Consider the following 24,816-nt stretch of genomic DNA (forward strand, 5'->3'; position numbering starts at 1 on the left):
AATGCTGAAAAGGCAGAGGTTCTCAACACCTTCTTCACCTCTGTCTTTACCAGCACCGTTGGGCCCCGGGCCTTGGGAACAAAAATCTAGGTTGATGCAAACACAGGCCCACTGTCAGTGAAGGAAGAGTTGGTATGTGAACTATAACAGGAGCTTGACCCATACAAATCGATGGGTCCTGACAATACCCACCCGAGGGTGACAAAAGAGCTGGCTGATGTCATTGCAAGGCTGCTCTCCATAATCTTTGAGAAGTCGTGGAGATTGGGGGATGTCCCAGAAGGCTGGAAGAAGGCTAATGTCACCTCCATCTACAAGAAGGGCATAAAGGAGGATCCAGGAAACTATAGATCCATCAGTCTTTCTTCAGTCCCTGGGAAAGTTATGGAATGAATCCTCCGGGGAAGTATCACGAGTCAAATGAAGCATATGATTGGGAAAAGCCAGCACAGATTCACCAAGAGCAAGTCATGCTTAACAAACCTGATCATCTTCTACGATAAAGCAACCTGCTTGGTTGATGTGGGGTGAGCAGTGGACATTGTCCACTTGGATTTCTCCAAGGCTTTCGATACGTTTTCCCACAGACTCCTCCTAGCGAAACTGATGTGTTACGGTCTAGACAAGTGGTCTGTGCAGGGGGTGGGGAACTGGCTGACAGGCTGCACCCAGCGGGTGGTGGTAAATAGCTCCTTTTCAAGCTGGCAACCTGTCACAAGTGGGTCCCCCAGGGATGAATATTGGGCCCAATGCTGTTTATTATCTTCATAAGTGATCTGGATGATGGGATCAAGTATACCCTGATGAAGTTTGCTGGTGATACCAAACTGAGTGGGGAAGTGGACACTTCAGAAGAGAGAGCCATCCTGTAGGAAGACCTGGATAGGCTGGAAGACTGGGCTAACAAGAACCTTATGAAGTTCAACAAAGACAAATGTAAGGTCTTGCACCTGGGAAAACATAATCCAGGAGTGCAGCACAGGCTGGGATCTACCCAGCTGGGGAGCAGCTCTGTAGAAAGGGACCCAGGGGTCCTGGTGGACAACAAGCTCAATATGAGTGAACAGTGTGCTACTATGTCAAAGAAAGCCAACAGGATGCTGGGTTGCATCAACAAGGGCATCACCAGCAGAGGTAAAGAAGTCATTATCCCACTTTACTCAGTGCTTGTCAGGCCACACCTGGAATACTGTGTTCAGTTTTGGTCCCCGCTATACAAAAAAGATGTAGCCAGGCTGGAGAGGGTCCAGAGAAGGGCCACAAAGATAATCAAAGGACTGGGAAGCTACCGTATGAGGAAAGGCTGAGAGAACTGAGTTTGTTCAGCTTTGAGAAAAGAAGGCTTAGGGGAGACCTCATCACCATGTTCCAGTATTTAAAGGGTGGCTACAAAGAAGATGGAGACTACCTTTTTACAAGGAATCACATGGAGAAGCTGAAGGGTAATGGGTACAAGTTACTCCTGGGGAGATTCCAACTGGACACAAGAGGAAAATTTTTCACAATGAGAACAATCAGCCATTGGAATAATCTCCCCAGAGAAGTGGTGGAGTCCCCAACGTTGGACACTTTTAAGATTTGGCTGGATGGAGTGCTGGGCCATCTTGTCTAGACTGTGCTTTTGCCAAGAAAGCTTGGACCAGATGATCCTTGATTCTATGATTCTGTGATTTGATCAGCCATATAACCAGTTTGGGTATATGTATTTCATACAGGTGGGTGGATGATGAAACTGGTTTGAATAGTATTTACAAAAGTTTAAAGGGCATAGACTTACTTTCCTGTAAGTCAGCTATTGAGACAAATCATAAACAACAGATACATATTGGGTCTTTCAACCACATGCTGTATTTCAACAGACTGATGAATTTCAAGGGGATCAGTAATCTCTCAACATTAATGATCAGGGGCCACAAAACAGTCTTTTTTAAACCACAAAATAAGGAGATCAGTAATTTATAAGTTTGTTAACTGGGCCAGTCATTGTTTGTTGCCAGTGTTAATTTATGGGTATTCAGGAATTCTTTCTTTTCTTTGAAAATAAGCATGGGTACTGACTATTCTAATCTTCATGCTGCTCTGAGTCTGTTCACAACAGAGTTCACAGCTTTGGAGCCATACATCACTGGGAACTGGATGTGTAAGAAGATTTAAAATAAATCAGTATTTAAACAAAAGATAAAATCACTTACTGTTGTACCTCTATGCTGTAATTTTAAGGCCAGCAGTCCCCTTTATGAATTAATCAAAAATGTTAAGGGACAGATATCAAATTTTTGCCCCACTGCTTTCTTTGATAAAAGTCTACTTTTTGTGCCTCTGGGAAGACTTGTCTCTTTCTAACAATCAGTGTCAGGACCCCAACTGAACTTGTCAGTGCAAAAGAGTGCAGGAATTGGACTATCCCCCTGAATAGACTGTCAAAAAAAAAGAATAATGAATAAAAGTAAGTTGAGACTCTTCTAGAAGAGAGTCTAGCTTAGCACCTCTGGAAATTATAATGTGAAACATTAAAAAAAAACCCTTTTAGTAAAGTGGAATGGAAACTTAAATTTAATTTCAGTGACAAAAATCTACACCAGGGTATGACAATGCCAATTTTTCTATAAGGACTATCTGGCAGCTACTACTGGGCTATTCCTTTCAGTAAAAGTCAATGTTATGCAGAAACAGGCATCCAGAAGATGTTATGCTACTCTACATTACACAAGGAGTTTTGGTCAGCGAAGACACAGGTGAAAGACCAAGAGATAGGGGTATCTACTTATTCAGGACCATCATATGTACAGCACTTCACTGCAACCTATATCTTAAGGCAATATTTATCTCTACATAATGTCCTGAACACTCCTGTTACATAGTAAGACAGTATTTTAAGGGTCTTTGCAGTAGAATTTATAACCTAGCTCTTTTTGAAGAGATTAATTTATTTGTGTTACTTAAAATTTATTTATTAGCTTGTTTATTTATTTATTAAATTCTGAAGTGAAATGTTGTTTTCTTCACCTGCATGTCAAAGTTCATATTTTTCACTCAAAGTACCAACCACTGTCCCACAATATCTTCTGTTCCTTCTGAAATTATTTTCTAAACTTTTTTCTCCTGTCTGCTCCTAATTTATTCCACTAAAATCTTACTGCTACTCCTCTTTAAATGCTTTCTGAAAGTATATCACTTCCTCTAAACAAAATGGCCATGACTTTTTAATTTATTTTATTCATTATTCTTCCTCTACCTGAAGATAGCGATGTGCCATCCCCTCCTTTTTCACTGTCTTCGCTACCTGAATTACTTCTTCAGCTTGTGGATATGATAGAAGTAATACAGCTGTTATCTCTGGAAAGAAGAACTTGTTCCTGTATCCTGTGATGTTAATACTCAGTTTGATATTATTGATGCATGAGAGAGAATCCAGAGTGCAGTGATCCAACTGTGAGGCTCACTGATACCTTAGTGTGGTGCACACCAGAGTCTACGTCTCTACATTTTGAGTTGCACAGTGAGAGAAGCCACAGTAGTGGAAATGTCAGGTTGTAGGAGCAGGACCAAATTTCTCAGCAAAGCTGAGGAAAGGAAAGGGAGAGAGATACACAATGATGAGTACAAAGAGAGAGATGGATGGATGTTTGAATGGTACAATATGTGACTGGAAGTGGCCTTCCATGTCACCAAGTCCTGCAATCCCAGAAAAGTGCGTCACGTTATCTATCCCCTTACTACATTTTGCAGGCTCTGTCCAAAGACGTTTGGAATTCCTGCCCTAACTTCTTTTATTAGAAGACTATTTCAGAATGTCACTACTCTGATTAAGGGTGACCTTTTAACTTATCATGGCCATTTTATACTCATTTGCTCTTTTAATGATATTGTCTCATAGATTAAATAGGTCATATTGCCCTCTGTATATTTTTGATGCTGTTTCACAGATTTACATATCAGAGGACTGTGCCAGCATGAGCAAATCCTAATTATCTCATCTGACGTTTCTGCCAAATTCTATTCTCAACACTGTGCTCAAACCTTCCAAAACCACTTTGCCACTATTCTGCAGATACAAAATGGATCTATGGTCCTATGACAAGTTTTACAAAGAGATTTAGATTTTAAAGACACAGGCAGACATGCAGCGGAACCTTTGAAGTACTGACTCTTATAAAACATATTGAAATCACTGGGGATTAGAAACATAAACAGGACTAGAACTAACCACTTTCATCTTCTAAAAGTCTATTTCTATTCTATTTCATGAATAACTAGCTAACTAGATCTTTGACTACTGAATTCAGTAGACCTACATTTATTTATATCTCCTAGGAGTTTCTCCCTGTACCTAATCCTAGAGTTTAGGCTGCAGCAGCAACTAAAAACATTGATTACTGAATATAATAAGAGAGAAAGGAACAGCTGTGGGGAATTCTTTCCAATTGTGATGAATGGTATATTATCAAAGTTTGCTACACAAATGGTACTCTGCACATTGGTTGAGATCTAGAAAAGGACATAATCCAATGTCAAATTAAATTGAAAGTCTTCTGTGAAGTGTAAAGATTTTGTAGAGCATTTCAAATTTAATTTTGAATTTAGTTAGTATCAATGTTCCTGGAAGGTTTAGCTGATCCAAGCCATTTCTATAGGACCTTTTCATAATATCCAAGTTGTTCAGAGAATAAACAGACTTTTAAAATTTCTTTTTTTTTCCCCATTACAGTGTCATTAGTACATAGAAACTTGGCACTCCTGCACTAATTAGCCAGTCAGAATTTTGAAAAAAACAGTCAAGCTTGATGTATGCTTACATAACTTATAAAAATTAGTCTTTTAATGTAACTTGACTTTTTGCCATATTATTTGTGAAAAGATTTCTATGTATAACTACTGTGAATAATTTAAAACATATCAAAATAGATCCAGAAAAGATTAAATCTTTCACAGCTGACCAGAGAAGAAAGTACAATGCTTGCAGATTCAAGTTAGCTATCAAAGATAAAATATATGAAAGACAAAAATCCAATTACTTTTTAAGTACTAACTGATCTCAAGATAGAACTGATAGAACTTCTATCTCTATTTCTCTAGGAGAGTGTACAATACATTCCTTTTTATATCCATCAAACGGAGGAGGAACATGGAAAATATCTGGCATAGTACCAATGTAGAGAAGCTGCAGTCTTGTCTATGGAAGGCAGGTCAGCAGTAAGTCAAAAGCTACTCTTGGCAAGACCTTCCTTATGGAATCTCTATCTGCATTCTAATACAAAGCACTTCTAACCTCTTTCAGTCTGTCAGTGGATGGGCATTTAAGGGCCAACCCTCTGCTTACTAAGACTATAAAAGTTATTTGGGATACTATCATGTCTTAATATTTTTTTTCAGTATGTTGCACACTGGTAGCCTGTCCTTGCCAATCTCCATATGACATTACAACACAAATGTAATATTGACACTGAATTTAGCTGAAAAGTTCTGCTGCCTTCAGAGGACACTATCTTGAATTGTTTTCAGTTTTGTTTCAATTGTATGCCTCATTCCCAAGTATGACAGAATATATCATACATCCAGTCCAAAGGTATCTGCTTTTCATTTTGACAGCCTTTTTGATGTACACATATGGAAAAGATACCCACAGGAAAGAGCATTATGAAAAGCCAAAGAACTGGAAAAGAAATTACAAGATGTAACTATGACACCTATACCAGTGGCACAATTACCTACCATTTGTTATCATGTTGTGCCTTGCACTAATGAACAATTCATAAAGCTGAGAAAAAGAAAAAAGAATGAAACTAACATTTATGACTGACAGGAATCACTGAAATTAGTGGATTTATTTGGGGCACTTGGTGCATACTACAGCTTTTTTTCATTGAAAAATAGAGACCTGAAAAGTTTTGTTTGTTAGCAGTATCATCTAATGTTGCAAACTACCTCATGTGCAACTGAATTGGAAGTAAAGTAACGGCTCAAACTCTTCAAATTGTCTTGGAGATATCCAAATCGTTAATGAAAAGAGTAACAATCATCTATTGAATACACCGATAATTGGCTCCACAAAACTGAAAAGGAACTAAAATAATGGGTACTACCTTACCTGGGTAACCTTCTCTGTTACATTGTGAGTTCGGTCTTTCACCTTAGGTGCAATAATTGCTTTCTCTGAAGAAGGAGGAGACGAAGATTTTTTTTCACTTTTGATATCTGAAAAGTTCAGTGTGAGTTGAGGAATTTTGTTGATTGTACTATATTTGTTGAGATTTGAATCCGATGTGGATCCCAACAGACTTGACTTGATATGATTAAAAGGCCCTGAAAAATCAGAACACACATTTAGTACTTGACAAATGCAGAGCAATAAGTTACTAATGTTCAAGTGGGATATGTTAAAAGTGTAGATAAAAACTATTTTTCACTATACTACTTGTTAATTGTAAAAATTATCTACATTTTAAAAACTAACTCTATTGCTAATGAGAATAAAATTCAGTATTGGATTTAAAAATGAAATTTCCTTTACATATAGTCCCCAATATTTTTTATAAAGTTAATGGATTGCAAAGTACATAATGCATCCATCCTTACTTGTTTTCATGTTACTGGGTATGCTGGTATGCTCCGTTATAATGCTGTCTGAATATAAAGACTATGTTCTCATTTTTTTATAAAAGCAGAAGTAGGACACATGATTATATAAGAGTGTCTGAACTGAACAAAGGATCTATTATCACATCCATACTGTTGCTCATGCTTACATGATAGTTCAAAAATGCCTTTTGGTAAACTGGGAAATTGAGTAGACCCCTGCTCTACCCCTGTTGACTCATCAAGTAACTCCATACTTAATCAATGGAAATATTAACCTAACATTGTCCTAAAAGCCTTTAATTTTGAAGTATCACAAACTCACAAAATGTATTTCTTCAATTGTCATTACCAACAAAATATTAAAAACAATAGGGATACCCATACGTAGAATATTAATGGAGTATTTAATATACACTTAAACATCTTATACTACTTTAGTGTATCATGATAGATAACAAATATGGAGTTTGTATACTTCATGAGGTACATATCCATTATAATTATTCTGTTCATATTGGACAGAGTTTTTTGTAAAGAAGAAAGCAATATAACTGATCAGTATACTTATTTTGTACTGTCATCATAAAGTTGGTCCAGAAGCCAAAAATATTCATAGTAAGGAAAATTTGCTTTTGAGAATAATACTGGAAAAAAGAATTATACAGATGTTTAGACAGTGAGAGCTAGATCCGGTTATGGATTTAAGAAAAAAATCCAGGTCTTGCAGTCAGCAACAATGTATCTGAAGTGTGGAATTGCAGGGTGTTTCTCAGATCCACCTGAGAACCTTACTTCATCCTAATTCTATTAGGGGCAATAATGTGATGTTTTTTTCTTCTACTGTTTTTTGGGCTTTTTTTTGTCTTCCTGGGAGGGAAACAAGAACAGGCGCTAAGATTCAGGAACAGCCAATGGGTCAGGATTATGCCTATGAAGTAAATTGCAGAGTCAATAAGTCAACAGTGGAACAGCTGGATTGTATTTGCAATGTGTGAACAAATGAAATTCAAACTAACCAGCTGCCTGGAGATAGCTGTGGGGAAATGCTTCAGGCAGTGCTGAATTCTACTTTTTTTTTTTTTTCTTTTTTTTGGTAAAATTCTTTAAGTGAGGGCTGGTCTTCCCTCACACCTGGCTTAGAATGCTTGCTGAAGAACCAGACTTTTAATTTGCTTTCTTAGCTTAAAAGGATTTATACACATTCTTTCTACCTCCTAAATTCACATTAATTATATGTTAATCTGGGCCTGAGATAGAAATCCTCTACTACTCCATTTCAAATTGTGCCACTGTGCAGAAAGGAATTCAAGATGATAAGGCAGGGCACGATGCTCTAGACTAACAGATCAGGTGCTCCCCTGGGAGAGATCAATCTGGTGATTCCGCTCTCAAGACCTTCTGTATTTTGTGCAATGATCATTTGATGTAAGATAAAGAAAAATTTGTGGGTGAGTGCTCTAACCACTAAACTACAAAATCATTCCTTTGTTTTCTACTTAGACCAATGAACCTAGTATATTCTTTGTGGAACAGCTTCACTGGAAAAAGGAAGAAAGCACTACCTTTCTCCCCCAAGGAATGCTAAAAAGCCTGGTACTGAGGACACTACCAAGGAATTGGAATATTGTGCTTGAACACCTTTTGGCCCAGGTAGGACCTGAATCTATCTTCCACATCATCTACATGAGTCTATTAAAAAAAGGTCTTCAAAATACATCAGGGCTCACAATCTCCTCACAAATCAGTAAGTGGCTAATCTGGCTGGCATGTGCTATGTATGTGTGGTCAGACTGCAGTTTTTCAGCTCTACTTCCCTACATAGTTGTAGCATAGCAATTAATAGGTTTTGAATATTGAGTAGGCTTAGACATGAGCGGGCTATCAAGTTGGGGCCATTTATCAGATGAACAAGATTCTTGATACCTAAGGAACTCAAAGGTAAGAGGAAACTAACGGAGCTTAGGAAAATCCATGATTAGATAGTAGATAAGATTTTTTTTTTTACAGCAACTTTACAGATGTTTAAATTGCATTGAAGTTTTGCTTTCTGGGATTTAAATCTTTTATTGCTTCTATTCTAAAGGGAGTTACTCTCTTCTTCGCTACCTAAGACTTATGCCCTAGCGTGTGATATTAGACTTAAGTTAATTGCACATGAGAATAAAACCTTGCTTTTTTTATCCACCTTCTTTTGCTTTAGAAAGTGGTGAAAGGTATATATGTATCTCATTGATAATGGTAATTAATTGAAAGACATTACTAGTTTAAGTGAGCTGATACTTGACAGCTAGTAGACCTTTGCTATACTCTCATAGCAGGAAGCAGAAAAAGAGGTCCATAACAAATCACAATTGACACTAATTGGCACCCTGATTGACAGTTTCAGCATACTGGCAAAGAATTGAATAAGCAGGGAGAATGACATGCTTCTGCCCATCCTACAAAAGAGATACTTTAAGGTTAAGTTTGAGTCCCCCATTTTTATGGTAGGATTCCATTGTCCCTGCTTGCACAATGCACTGAGAAATGATTTCACTCTCCTGAGCTGTCAATCCGTCATCTTTCACCAGCAGTAAATACTGTAAAAAAAAAAAGTTGTTTTACAGTACAGAGACTGCATTTTTTTCCCCAAGATTTTGCCAACATACACATGAAGCAAATGCAATGATTTCGTAGTCCATGAGTCACTTTACAGAATTTAGGTCATGCACTGCATGCAGTTTAGAAGACAACTTTACCAGATACACACACTTTTTGCATCATGCATGAAGTCACAAACCAGTTTTCAGACATAGCTACAAATACTGCAATTAAACTCAACACTTTAGTAATTGTTTTCTTGAGGAAGTCACTTAAGAATTATGTTAAAATTGCTTCTAAAAGATGTAGCTCAGTGCTGGTGAATAGAAACAATTTTGTAACTGCACTAAATATTATTTAGACATGAAATTGGCAATGAAGTTCATGCATGCACATTTTAATACTACAGGAAGCTTGAAACCATACCCCCTGCCATCCAGGAACGTGAAACTAGTTTTAGGGAGACAAAAGAGGAATAAGTGAAGATACTTCCACAAGGCTCCTGATTACCAATTATTTTATTTTTGAGACAGTTAACTGAAAACTAAGCACCTTATAACAATGGATGGTTTGTTAGTGGCCCCACCCAATTATATATCCTTTTGCAGGTGAAACTCCTGGTAGCTTCAACAGAAGTTTTGCCTGCTCAAGGACAACAGCACTGAGTTAAATAACTTGTTCTATCTCCCTCCCTTCTTTTTTGAATTAACAGATAATTAAGTCAAATGACCGTTTAACTATGCCTTCACTTTTTCCAGGGATTGGTAGTTAGTTAAGGGAATAACTAAGTGTTTAACAAATATAATTTAAGTAATGCACCTGACCCTAGAGGGGTCAGCATGAGAATGTTGCATTTGAACATTTCATACAGCAGGCAAAGTTACATGCCAAAAAGTGTGGCTGTTTGAAACACTGGAAGGTACAGTCTAGATGTATACTTTACCTTTGACATTGCGACCATTGTCTGGTTTTCAGCATAATAAAAGTGAAGAAAAAGAGAGAAAAAAGACAACTAAAATCTACATCAGAAAAAGCAGATAATATTGCTTCAAAATATGTATGTGGTTTGAACTGAAATATTTTTGCACCTCCTTGATTATATTATGTAGACTTTTAGTCAAGATGAAGTCACTTTGACAATTGAGAGATAACGTAACATGACAAAATTGTTTCTCTACAAGTCCGGTGCTGGGTTGGAGGTCAAAAGTGCTAACCCACAAAGTGGTATTTAGTCACACGTAATTAAATGAGGCTGAGGCACCCACAGCTGCGGGCAGTGATGAAGGCTGGCTGGCTGTGTGGAGTGTGAAGCTGTGTAGGTGACCCTGCACAGACCCCCCCAAGGCCCCGTGCCTGCTCAGGACTCACAGGAGGAAAGGTTTTTACTGTGGCAGCAAGCTGAGCAGCGCCTTTCTCCGTAAATACTGGAGAAGGATATACCTTAAACCTTTCTTCAGCTCTTAGGTGCCTTTCCGCAAGGTAACAGAGGCAAAGCTCTCTGTCCTCACAGGCACACCCAGCCCTGAATCCTCTCATGAGGATATTCTCCCTCTTTAGGGAGAATATTATTATTGTTGTTGTTCTTGTTATTATTATTATTCATTATTATTTTAAAGAAGCCACACAGGTGGATAGGTAGATGCCATCTCTATTTATGGGTGTACAACATGACCCACAGGCCGCCCCCCCTTCGCCTTGTGTCCCTGCCCGGCTGCGGCAGCTCGGTGGGGCGTGAGGGTAGACGATGGCCCTGGGGGCTGGCAGGGAGCGAGGGGCCAGGCGCAGGATGCGGCCCTGCCCCTGGGTGCTGCCAGCCACCGTGACCAGCTTACCAGCTTTCAAAGGTGCGCTGGGCTCAAGCTGATATTCACCTGCAGTTGTCCCCCGCTGACAGGCCGCCTCCGAGGGCTGAGGTGGCTGTGCCCCGTCTGCCCCAGCAGCAGCCCTGACCCTGCAGAGGGCCTGCTTCAGCCTCGCTCTGGAGAAAGGCTATGGCCTTCTCCTGTGAGGGAAGGTGACGTTGGGCCTTGTCTGTGGCATCATGTCACACCTGCTGCCTCTCTGGCTTTTCCTCAGCTTCCCAAGCACTGGGGAGCAATCGAGCTGGGCCCTCTGGACCACAGGTGTGGGAGAGTGTTTAGTTTCTCTCAGCCTGATGCCTTTCTATGCCAGTTGTCTGTAGCTATAATGCAGATTTTGTAGGCTGAGTTAGGCTCAAAAGCCTGCTGTTTTTTCAGAAGACTGCAGGGATGTTACTGAGGTCACTTTCTGAAGACAATAAAATTCCCGAAGAGTCCCTGTGAACCTGTACCGGCCTGCAAAATCTGGATTGCTGGAGTTTCAGGTGAGAAGGGCTTGGCTGGAGTTTGGGCCGTGGGTGGAAGACACAGTTCCTGCCCTGCTGCTTTTGTTGTCAAATAGGCAAATTTAGAATGGAATTCAATTGGGTACACTCAAATGAATTTTAAATCCTAAATTGTCATTTTTACTGTAATACCTTTTAGTATATAATGGCCACAGCTATGGTAATTTTAAAGTGATAGGCAACTAGGCTACATAAATTAATTTAACACATGAAATAATTTATATTCTCAACTGCCTTATCTTCAAAAAAAAAAAATTTGACCATGGGTGAATTACTGTAGCTAGTATTGAGCTAAATAATATTATTCTCTTCTATCAGAATTCTGTTATGCTGATTCAATTAATATTATTGAACTGGAAGAGGTGGAAAAAAATTAAATCTGAATCCTGAATTGCATTTTCAGACAGAGTAGTAGTTTTCAGTGGATTCAGGAAAATTCAGAATTATTAGGATCAATAAACAAAATAAAAATGGAATAGAAATATATTAAACCTTATGCTTCCTTGGGCAGTACATTTTGCAACATCAAAGGCCCCATAATTTAGGCCGTTGGGACTGTAGTTTACTTTTACTTATTGTACTTTACTTTTACTTAGGGCTTTACATTCTCCAATACAGTATCTACAGCTTCTGCTCAGAATCTGTGAGACCAGAGAAGATGATTTAGGCTGAATCCTGGTTGCCTAACTTGCACAGATAATTTTATAACAACAATAGGGTTTTATGGCTCACTGTTGAGTAAGGCAAGCAGGACTTGCTGGCTAAATTGAAACATCTTCTCAGCATAAAGTGCCAGATTTTAATATGCTTGGAAGCAGATGGCATCAAGGATGGTTACTAATTCTAATGCAATTCTGAGAGCAATTCTCTGTTCTGCTGCACTTTTTTAGAATGTGTATGTAAGACCTAAACTTAGGGCCAGATTCTCTACTATTTTGTAGCTTATGCAGAGTGAAATCAGAATGGCTGTGTTTTATCTATTTACACTGTAAATGAGCACATCACGTGAGAGGCCATAGGAATTCAAATGCATTATTGACTCCTCAAAGTAAAATTCATTTTCCTTAGTATTTAACATTTGAAAAATGTTATTCAGTGAAACAGAGCTAGAAATTTTTGCTCCTCCACGCAGCAAGTATTAAATTATGTAGCAATTTCTGCATGAGCTTTGTACCGCCATAACCAAAGAAACTTAATATTCAAACTGATTTTTACACATTTTCATCGTATAACTATAAGAAGAATGACCAATTGGGAAGTGCTTTAATGAGAATAAGTTCTGAAAATAAAATTGATAAAACAGATATCTTTAAATGTGTTTTATTTGAAAGGTTAGCTTAAATATCTGGGGAAGTTGAAACTAAGATGAAGCTTATGCAATGATCCAAAAGACATGCCAAGGTTCAACCTTGGAGATTTTTGCCTCTGCATCCTGATCTTAAAATCTTGGCTTGAATGTGAACATGAAATATAGCAAGATGGTATGGTTTAGGATGGATTTAATAGAATTTTCAGGTTCATTTTAACTGAAAAAAAACAGAGTCCAAAAGAAACAGAAATGAGAAAAGAAGTATTTACCCATTTTAATACAGGAAAAGTAACTGGAAGGAATAATTAGTTCTGCTATTCTAGGATTTAATCTGGGTGGCAGAGGAGCATTCGGACTTATATTTTAGGAGATGTATAGAAGCAAAGAACCCTTGATGTGGACCTTCCAAAAGGCAGGAGAACTTAAAGGAATTTTACACTTGTGGCTAATGAATAGGAGAAAAACAGGCAATCACTGGAAATGAAAATTCATTTTCTTGCTAATTTATGTGCACAGTCTTCCATGACATATGTTTTTTAAATCTTAAAATATTCCATATACATTCCTTGTCATTCTGGCTTGAATAAAAAATACTCAATTCAAGTCACTAGACCATTAGTAGCTGCAAAAGCATTATATATGTGGCGCTTTTCTGCGAAAGCCAATTTCAGAGGTGCCTCTCCATTCACAGGGCTTTCAAACTTCTGTTTGCTAAGCTGTTTCCCAAGTTTCTCAAGCTCCCTGTCTCCAGCAAGGACTCATGGACCACACTCCATGACTTTGCGTAATTAGGAGAGACAGTAGAAAAAGAAGACAGGGAAAACATCTTTCTAAATTTTGCTGGTTGCAAGAATATACTAACACAAAGAAAAAAATCACACTTATATGAATTTTACACTAAGCATTTCACCATTTCACTAAGTATTTCACTAAGCATTACACAAAGCATTTCAATGGAGTTGCTGAGGATATTTTCTCCAGTGTGAGAGAAAAAGCACGTCTCAGTGTTGGATCAGTGAATATACAATGTACACATTACACATTTAAGAAAAATAAACTGATCAACCTCTGAAGTAGGATTTCATACAGTCAAAGACAACCTAATATATGTGAGTATGGGACAGAACTGTGCATGCAATTTTAACTTGATCACCTGATATTTTTCCCCCCAAATACCAACATTAGCTTTAGGAATGTTGGTCCCGATTTTGCTATATCCCTATACAGAAGGCAGATGGTACTCTAAGAGCAACCCCATGATTTCATTGGTCTGCTTAGATGTGAAAAACAGTATTTAGTGTAAATAAACCTGGGCCCTTAAAATTTTTAGTGTGCCTTCGAATGTATACAGCTGATTATATTTGGCTTTGCTTACAAAGTGACGATAATTACTATGAAAAATTGCAATAATTCTTTTCTTAGTACATCAGAGAATACTGATTCACTTTCTACCATACCTTCACTTGCGTGACGGTCCCTAAAAATGTTCTTGGGATGGATGTTAAAGCCTTCTATGTCATGTACTGAAGACGCTCTCCGTATACTACAAATGCTTTCCTTTGATCTGGAATGGGTTAGTGGATTGCTTGTCTGTATCATGTCAGGGTAAAGTCTGTCCCATTGCTGTTTGGGTGATGAATGGTCAAGAGGTCCTGATATATTAACCAAAGGTGAACATTTACTGGGTTGAATCAGTGCTTTTGTATCATCCACTTCTGAAGGACTACAGCTTTCTTTTGTAGGTGATTTAAAGTGCTTCATAGCCACTGAGTCATCGCTGTGCTTAGATGAATCGACTATTACTGCATCAGGGTCTTCCTGTGGCAAGGACTGTTTTCTGTACGTTAAAAGTCTCAATCCAGGTAGTCGTAACCCAAAAAGTCTGCCTACATGTAAATGCATACAAAAGAGAAAATATTGCATATTAGTTTCTTGTCATGAAAATCTGCTTTTTTCACACACAGTCAGAATGCATAATAATAGCTATAAATAATTGACCTATTCCTAAATAATTACAATGCTTAGCAATGGAATGTGCAAATATGGAAATATTACATAGCTGTAAGTTTGTTATAGTCATGGTATTAAAGGATTTCATACTTCAGTCAGACCTAAGTTATTGAGCTTGGAATAGGGATAGCAGCATTGATTCTACAGTCTGTTTTAAAAAAGATAAGGTTATCTGTTCTGATGGTCCTTTCTAAATTAAAAATCTATTCACCTATAAAAGACTGCTAGAACACATCGAACTACTTTGCTTGGTAGCTGTTATCCTGAAATAGGTATTTGTGGATTCTATTATTAGTGTAACTCCATGTGCTTAAAAGTGTACTGATGATTTATTGGCAAGAAATTAAATATGAAGATACCAGTGCTAATCCTTCAGGAAAGAAAAATAAATTGTGTATCAGTTTTGCCACAATCCTTTCCAATACTTACATTTTAAGATTAAATGAAACACTTATTTTGAATGAATTTAAAATAAAAAGTAAAGGAACACGCAGGAGAAATAAACAGCGACACAGCTCTCAAGCCTCAGTTGCACCTATACAATGCAATTATCTGTTACACATTTGCATGGGTGTGGTCTTAGTTGGGCTTGGTATATTGAATGGCAGGGTAGGCTATTCTGAGTGTGTGGAAAACTAACAACTTTGTGTAATGGTAAGAAGTATCAGTAGCTAAGAGGAAGTGTAAAATATGGTGCAAATAAAGAAAATACAGGGAAAGAACTGTAAAATCTACAGACTGTCCCTCTAAAAAAAAAAACCAAACCCAGATAGCAAATATTTTAAGGTATTATGTAAAACAACTCACAGATGGAGGCACAGGGACTTCTAATGTACAGAGAACATAGTAAACAGTTTAGGAAAAGAAATGCTAAAAAAAATTTACAAAATAAAATACTTGAAATAATTGAAGTTATCAGATGTCATTGCCTAAACAGTCTGACTTATCTAATAGCTTCTTGTGACTCATCACTTTGATACATGAGTGTTTTCCACAGTGAATCAATAGCAAAATGATGTCTCAGAGGACATCTTGAAATGTCTTGTTATTCCTTCTTACCAGGATAAGAAATTCTGTTTGTGATAAGATTTCTTTTTTTTTTGGTCAGTTTTAATTGCCAATATTTGTAGCTAGCTAACTTTCATTAATATTTAGCATTGAAATTTATCATCCCATACTGAAATGTTTTGAAATAGTCTTTCACTGATGCCTATGCCCAACAGTAAGTGTAGACCAATTGATGGCACAGCTTAATCATTTAATGTTTTAAAATTAATGTCCTATGTATTTAGTATTGAATTTATTTTGAATTCTAAATGAATGGAAGTGAGAGTACCCTGCTCTTCTTAAAGGAAAACCTGTGTAAGACCTAAAATTGCTATACTAGATGACACCACGGGTCCACCTAGCACACTGTTGGACCTCTGATATTTTCCAGTAGTGGATACGCGGAAAAGGAATTTAAGAATCACTGCATTGTGTTATTTCTCCCACTAAATTTACTCATTTTCTGGCTACCTGCAGTTCAGAAAATTTCTGAGCCCGAGATTGTGTTCAAACCACAAACTGAATGTTTGGTGTACTTTTCTTCCATGAATTTGTCTCAGTGTTTTTGAAACACTGTTGTACTTTGATCTGCAAAGCATCCTATAGGAAACGGGTCCATAATTTTAGCATACCTTTGTGAAAAAGTACTTTCCCTTGCTTGCTATAAACCTATTGCCTTGGGGAGGGTGCTAGTTCTTATGATATGAAAAATGGCTGATAATTTCTCCCTTTTTATAGTCTCGATAATATTTATAGCTTTTCATACATCTCGCATTCCTCTTTGTATATCTCTTTTCCAAGCTGAAGAATGCTAGTGTAACTGTATTGCGCACCTCTGATCATCCTTCTCACTCTTTTCTGTTCCTTTTAATTTCTAATGTAATCATTTTTGACAGTGGCCTGAGCTACTCCCAGACTCAGGGATTAATGCAGTGACATAACGGCTTTTTGTTTTGATCTTAGTTCCTTTCCTTATAATTCCTAATATTTGATTGCCTTTTTGAGTTGTCTTCCTAGTCTGTGTTAATTTAAGATATTTTCACAACAGCTGAGAGATTTCTTTCTTGATTGGTAACAATTTAGTCTCTGTTATTATGTCTGTAAAAAATTTCGTTTGCTGTTTTATCACTTGGCCACTCAGTATCATAGGATATGTCTGTAAATCTCGTATCATAAAATTTTGTGACATCCGCAAACATTCTCACATTGCTGTTTGCACCTTTTTTATCCAAGTAATTGGAAAGGTATTAAATAGTAAAGAACCTGTGAGACTGTAATGAGAACATCTCAGTATTTAGAAATCTGGCCATTTATTTCCACCTTTTTTCCCCTACTTTAAAATATAAATCCATGTAACAATTTTCCTTTTTTTTCCTTGACAATTTCTGAAAAATCTTGTTGAATTCCAAATATTTAGCATTGAATCTATTACTCTAATGCATATATGCACACAACAGTACAGTAGACAGAAATCTCTATTACATAAAACCAGAGTCATGCATGTTTTAAACAACAGCTAGAGGTGCCAATTTTCAATCTGCACAGTGATATTCAGCAGAGTGCACCTTGGGAACATGCATATTTCTTCTAACTTACTAAGTATACTTGAACAAATTTCTCACAGTTGAAATTAGTGAAGTACATAAAAAACCATTTTATTATTTTTAAATGCACATAGAATTGAGTTGTAAAGCAGTTTATAAATAAATTTTGAAAGCTTATTGCATCAGAAGTGAAACAAATACTATAATTCTTTTTTCATCAATTACACTGAACTTCTTAAAAATACCATTCATAAGGTTTTCTGGCATTAGACACTGTTAAATGCTTTTTGCTGGCACTCTATTTTAGTCATATTCATGGTGATGCAGATGGTCTTTTCTGCTTCACCAAGTTAATATGACCATGTTATACTGCATTACTGATTTAGCTGTCTAACTGCAGTTCAGCTGGAAAGAATACTCTGAGAATTTTGCTTCTTGTTAAGACTCTTGGGCATGAAATAGAAAACTTAAATGAGTAGCTTTTTGGTATTCTTCTATAAACTGTAATAAATGGTCTCAAAGTTAAAATCCCTATTTCCTGCTTTTTAATTTGAATATTCTTTAGAGAAGGAGTATGATTATTCTTCTTCAGTGTATAGATAACGAGCTATATGAGTGTTGGACATTCAGCTCTCTCCCGCAGTACTGCAGCTAAAGCTATCAGGAGGCCCATTCAGAATTTGGCTAGTTTACATTACACTTCCTTGCTCAGCTCAGTAATAATACAATTTGTCATGAAGCAAAATTCATGGCCCCAGGCCTGCTGTCCCAGTATAGACTAGAAGGGTCAGTGGAAGCTTTCCCGGCATACTGTTTATGGGGTAAAATCTTTTGTTTGAAAGTGGACAGCCCCTGCTTTGTGCAGGTATGATGTCAGAGCAGATTTATCTTGGCTTACAATACTAACACATTTTTTAGATACAACTAGCTATTTGCTATAAATATACAGATAATGTTACTTTAAAATCCTTATGTTTTATTGAAGTTGAAGACTAGATTGCCAAGATCTTCTTAATGCTGAGTCAGAGATTTGTATAATTGTGGCTTGCTAAGAGCAATTGAGGAAAGCAGCTGAGTCTGAGTCACAATTCCAGGCTTACATTCCACCTCCTCCTTTCAAACCTTGCTTCACTGAATAAGTAATTTGCAAATGAGTTAATCTGTTGGTTGCATTTATTCGCTGTGCCATCTCAGCTAACCCTTAGAGTTTCTAAATAGTAGAACTCAGTCCAAAAATATACTGCAGATAAGAAAGGACACTTCTAAACTGTTCGCAGATGTAGTTATCTCCAAAGTCCCAAATTCGAATCAACTTTTCCTGCCTTCTGGAAGCCTTTTATAATTCTATCTCATATTTTGGGAGATCAAAGGAGAAGATATTGAGAATTCATGGAAATAAAATGTTTTGGTTAACAGTTTTGTGGAAAAAGAGTAGGAAAAAAGCCTATCTTGGTAAGAAAAAATAATAGCCTTGCTTGTCCATAAGTATTGAAATGGGTAATGTTAACATTAATGGAAAATCGCAATCCTTAAACACAAAATACCATCACAGAGAATTTTGTGGTGGTGAAAAAAAAACAAAAGGAAGAATGAAAATTGGTTCCAAAAAGACCTTATTAACAGTTATGGTCATGGTTGCAAATTTCCTGTCCCATCAATACAAATTTCATTTTGAAAATGGGGTATTCCAGCAAAAACATATCTGAATAAGGATTTCTTTAGTAACGCAATACACTTGTGTGGTAAGTAATTCCCCTATCTGTTCTGTGCAAGCATTCTGTAACAAGGAAGGGAAATGATATTTGGCCTGAATATTGCCTTGTTACAGTTAAGGGACTCCTCAAACTTCTAGTGATGAAAATGTATACTTACATACTAGACACACCTACAATTGAGAGCTTTGCTTTCACTACAATTTCTTTAGTGGTTTTAGGATTACTGGTAGATGCTATGTGCTATCCCAAAGTCTGTTCAGCCCATGTCTAGGCACATGGGATTCCTGGTTTCCTAGCCCAAACACTACAGAAGGGTAGCCCTAAGAGACAGTAGCTGGGAGGTCATGATGACTCCTCAAAGAATTGCTTAGCTAGATTTTGTAACATCTCTAGTAGCATTGTTACTTTCATGCTGATGCAGAGAAGTAGTAATCCAGAAACCAGTATCTGAAGCTGCTTTCAGATAAGTCAACCAAAGGGAAAAGAAGTGGTAGCTGGTCTCAGGCTCCCTAGCTGGGATCTAGGTTTAGTCTATTAGACTCTCAACCTTCTCTAGATTTAGACTTTCCAAAATCAAATCAAAGGAGCTCAAATGCACAAAAAGTTTGCACAAGATAAATTAAGTGAGGTGTAGAAACTGTCCCAGCTGTTTCCTGGTATGACGTACCACCTGTCCTAGGCTGAGAGCTAAACCAAACTCTGAGCTGTCCATGTTCTGGTACAACCTGTTAACTATGGTAGTGTGTTGAAGAAAATCAAGTCTTGCATAGTTTTATCATAATGGATGACTGGTCTGGCTACAATATGAAACATATCTTACTTTTTCAGTATATGAGATTAAAAAATACAACATGCATATCCACAAATATCAACCTATTCTAAACAGAGAGAGATTTCCTTGACAAGGGCAGGTAAGATAGGTTGATTATGACAGACTAGCCTCCGGAACATGGGTTAATTCAATAATACTTGTGTTTTGAAACTTCCCCAAACAATGAGTATAATTACTTTCACAAAAGGAGCACAAGTCAGTTCTTTGCTGGAAGATTTTCTGACAACTGAATGCCTACTGTCAAGGAATTTTCAGGATCTAGGTTATCAAAAATACAGACACTGGCAATTATAGAATTGCTGCTCACAGGCTTGGAAATACCATCTAACAACTCATGCAACAGAGTGAAGGAAACAATTGCTCTTGAGAAATGGAATCCCTAAACTTTGACAGTCTAAAATAGCAGCAAATACTTGAATGTACTCTATGCAAACACTGAGGCATGTGATGCAAGAGCCAATTATGGGGTTTTTCAGTTCTTTTCCCCCAAATGTAGAGAAGCATACATAAGTGGATCATTTTCTTGCTCTGCTTGTTAAATAATCTTCTTTTCTTTTCAGGCAGGAAAAGGAAGGCATATCCAATTATTAACTTTAGAAGCTTAAATTTATAATTCTCAGATACTGCATACACACAGTTTTCTTATCCTCTGGTATGGTCTACTTTAATTTTGGTGCTTCAGTTCTTCTTTTAGTTTTCTTTAAAATTTAAGGTTGCACTTGAGTTCTATCAGTATTAGTAACAGCAATCTTCTTTATGTTCCCTTGTAAGTGAGAAAGTATTTTTATCTCTATGCTGGTGATGGCACATTCTTGTCTTCAGGTTATACTTCTCCTAAAAAGTACTATTGAGAATGGCTAAGAGAGTAATATGGTTCCAGATCCTCTACACATAGCCCTCTGAGGTAGCCTGTCAAAACATCAAAGGAAGGGAATGAAGTCTCTGGCTAATGTACAGCTATGCTGTGTGTGGTTGACTAGTGAATTTAGTCTGAACAATGTTCTCAGGGTCTCCCTCAAAAGACAGAATGGTTATATCCTTGGATGTTAATATGAATCTGTACATTTACCTGTCTGGTTTTCTTCCCATTTGTTGATAGAGATGTCATTTTATAAGATCTTATTCATTATGTTAAGATTATAAGAGTTACAGTGTTTTTGTGAAAAAGCCATAAGAAAAAAGAATTTTTGGTCCTCTCAGAAAGAGATTTTACTTCTTGCATTTATATTTCTTAGACATAATTAAAAGTGGAAAAGAAGAAAAAAGTAAATAACTGCAATGAAACAAAATAGCAAGTATCACAACAAATTTTATATGCAAAGAATTTGTCAACTAGCACAATTTTTTGCTGTCTTGCTGAGAATGTGGTGGGTTTTTTGGTGGCTGGAAAAAAGAATTCATTCCATCTATTAAATCAAGTTCTCAAGAAATTCTCAACCCTTCATCACCTTGGTCGCCAGACTTCATAGAATAAAAAATATTGCTTTTGTCTGAGACAGGAAGCCTGAAAAAGTTCTTTTTATGTTTTAGCACGGAATTTATATACCGCTAACAAATTCCACAGTGTGTTTTGTCTCATATATTGATTGATTTTTTTTTTATGTTCTGCATACAAGAACTTTCAGTGATAATAAGCTGAAAAGTATCACTACATTTGGATTTTATATGTCATATAATTATACTAAATTTAATAGTTTAGCTGTTATATCTATAGTTTTGCAGAAATAAGTATTCAGAGAATGGGAGCAAGAGCCATGTTTTGACTTGCACTCTTCTGGAATTATATAAAATGTAATGAGATCTTGAAATAATAGAACCAGTACAAAGCAATAAAAGGACTTCAATAGATAGAATTTTAGAAGATAGATTTACCTGAAGAAGAGCCACTTGAAAGGTTGTTACCATCTGAAATACAATTAAACTAGATTTACAAAAAGCTTTAGCTTAAAAAGAAACAGGTTCAAAAAATAAACAGACTATTAAGAAAAGAAGGTAGAATATCAAATTTCCACACATTTTAGAAGCAAATTCAGGTAGCTTGAATTCATATACAGTATATGTAATCTGCAGAAGAATTGTTCTAAAAGTACATTGCCTTTTTATTTGGAAAATTTAAGAACTATTCCATTAAGAAGTATTTTGATAATTACTAAGTTTGTCGCACAGATCAATATATGTTTCCAATTACCAAGTCTTAAAGTTGGCTAATGTTTCAGACAGAAAGCTAAAGTAGGTGTATCCAGACTAACGTGCTATTTCTCATGAAATGGAACCTCTTCTAATTTCTTAGTGTTAATTTCTTTGCTAGGAAATGCCAGTTTTGTTTGGAATAAACTTGTTGAAAAGTTGAAGAATTCATAATCTCCTTAGGAAGAATAGGCTTTATTCACTGACACTTGTTCACAGTATGACCTCAGAGAAGTTTCATATTCCTGGTAGGGCTCACTTATTTCATGTCTTCATGGGAAGAACTCCTCAGACTATGTGTCTTTGCCAATTGCTTTCAGGTCTTTGAAATGCCCAGCTTGCCTGGGTGCTATGCTCCTTAATACAGTCAAATAATAATGATAGGACTCTATGCCTGAGAAATAAGACATAGTGATGGTAAACCCCCTTATTTTTATCTATAGATCTATTTTGTTTGCTTATCTTGAAAGAGGGTCTACTCCATGTTGAATAATATAAATAACAAAACATATTTCTTATGACCAGTGTCCATCTGAAAGCTTCTCAAATCCATTTAAATATTTTTTTTCTGCTATCTAGTAGAGTCCTCTTTGTCTAAGCTTGAGATATCATGATAGATTTGAATTTTCCCTCTTCAAGGTTAAAATCTCCAATTTAACAAGTGCACAGATGTTTTAAGTTCTCTGTGCTAGTTCTTATTATGAATAATAGAGACATATGTCTCTCTCTTCCATCAGAGAATGATGCAAAACTCCCTGCCTTTATACTTTCCTGAGGGTATGTATTATAATGTGGGATGACTTTGCAAAGTCATTATTCTAGCCTTCAAGTTACGTCACAGAACCCACCTGTTTTAAATGTCCTGAAAAGAACAAATAGATAGGAGACCTGTTAAAAATGAATAAAAATGTAGGACTGGAAGAAACCTCCTGGATCTAGTTCAATCCAAGAATTCTTTTCACACTCTCATACTTCTCATACTTACTATGTATTTATTTAAATAGCAAAAGGAAAATTTGCAGGGTCTCTGCATAGCCAGCTTGTGTTCCTTTTGCTGTCCAGTGTGCACAAGTCACCTCCACTGAAAGCTACTGAAAGCTGCATCATTCCCTCTTTTTGGTTTGTTATCTCTTTAAGCAGAGATTATCTTTTTTTTTTATTAAATGTTTGTACAAGATATAGCACAATAGCTCTGTGATCCTAGCTGGGAGAGGCTGTAATGCAAACAGCTAATTACAGTGGAGCCAGGGAGGCTTCCTTTCTCATCTGCGCCCCAACAGTAGCCGTCACGAGGAAACAAAATATAGCCACCCAACTTGTATTTCTCTATCTGTAGAAGACGACTAATAGAATTTATTTATCTTAATGGCTGTTCTGTTAATTAGGCAGTTAGGTATTTCTGGAGCACTGAAGGTGAAAGTACCAGAGGTCCTTCTGTCCTTTACTGTTGATTGCTGTTTGGCTATATTCCTTTGCTAAGAGTTCAACACTGTCTCAGTTCACCTAACATTCACTATAATTTACCTTGGAGCCAAATACACATATTGACACTGGGGTTGACAGAACTATGCTGCTGGTTGGCTAGATAGAAACCTTTGTCCTCCTGGAAACAATTTTTCTTGACTAGCCCTGACTTATGATGAATTTGCTCCCAGTGGTGCAGCTATAAATAAGACCCTGGACAAATTTCTCATTACGTTTTGGGCAAAGTCAGAGGGTTACTATTGCTTATATGTGTCATGTTCTATGTGGCAAACTTGTATGCATCAAACGGTATACAATTTTTCATGACAACGTTGTTGTCCAGATAAGTTTAGAAAAAAATATATCCTTGCCTCTCACTAAACTGCTATCCCTACTTATATAGCAAAGTGCTCCGCACAGAGGAAAACAAATACCGTTTTTTGAGTTAACTCTTTGACTTAAAGGAAAGGCCTGATTTGAATTTCAGTTGTTCTTATTTTATTTGTAACTTCAGTGCATGCAGTGATCTCTACTCCTGAGATGTAAATCCATTGCTAGGACCAGGATGGAGCCAAACCTGGTGAAGTGTAAGCACCTTGAAGGATCTCCTTGCTTGAAAGGTTTTCTGATTATGGTTTTAGCTGTTTTAAGAATGTTATTAGCCTGTAAATTTTCTTTGAACCTTATCCAAAAAGTATGCGTTTATTGGATGTATAAGAGATCCTCTCATTTCCTTTAGAGGAAGAAACTCAAGGAATTATTCCAGGGTGTCTTTAATAGGCTTATAGATTTTGAAGTGATAAAATGATAAGACAATCCTGAAATATCCCTCTTCACCAGAATGCAATTATGTGCTTAATCAAGTAACTTTCTTGGCTTTCTCCCATGAGGTAATGAACATTGTGTTTGGGAACCAGTATTAGCTTATAGGTTAGTACTTCTAGCTAGTCAAAATATTTTGAAGTTAAATGAATAAAACTTGTCGTAAAGTTACCTCATCTGACTTTAGCTATTTAGCCTACATATTAATAGGAGTTTTGCTTTAGAAAGGACTAGCGTAAATGTTAGAAAAAGCACTTGTAAGTCAGTAAAAAAGCAGCATACTCTAGGTGGGGCAGAAGATGAAGACAACTCAGAATAAAAGTTCCAAGAGGTTTTCCTCATCTTGTGCATGTGTGTACATT

General features: G+C 36.8%; 1 protein-coding gene across 1 annotated transcript in view; it reads right to left on the reverse strand.

The window, feature by feature from the left end:
- Positions 1-192: 192 nt before the first annotated feature.
- LOC104077467 (potassium voltage-gated channel subfamily H member 7-like) overlaps positions 193-24,816 on the reverse strand; it is a gene marked incomplete at both ends in the record, with an annotated part of 30,317 nt that continues 5,693 nt past the window's right edge. Inside the window, 4 exons of the mRNA XM_009578719.1 lie at positions 193-311; positions 5,713-5,758; positions 6,089-6,303; positions 14,291-14,715. Of these exons, the coding sequence (XP_009577014.1) occupies positions 193-311; positions 5,713-5,758; positions 6,089-6,303; positions 14,291-14,715 (805 nt within the window). The remainder of the gene's footprint in view (positions 312-5,712; positions 5,759-6,088; positions 6,304-14,290; positions 14,716-24,816) is intronic.

This window comes from Fulmarus glacialis, unplaced genomic scaffold (genome assembly GCF_000690835.1).
Source record: "Fulmarus glacialis isolate BGI_N327 unplaced genomic scaffold, ASM69083v1 scaffold8155, whole genome shotgun sequence".
NCBI classification, from domain to species: domain Eukaryota; kingdom Metazoa; phylum Chordata; class Aves; order Procellariiformes; family Procellariidae; genus Fulmarus; species Fulmarus glacialis.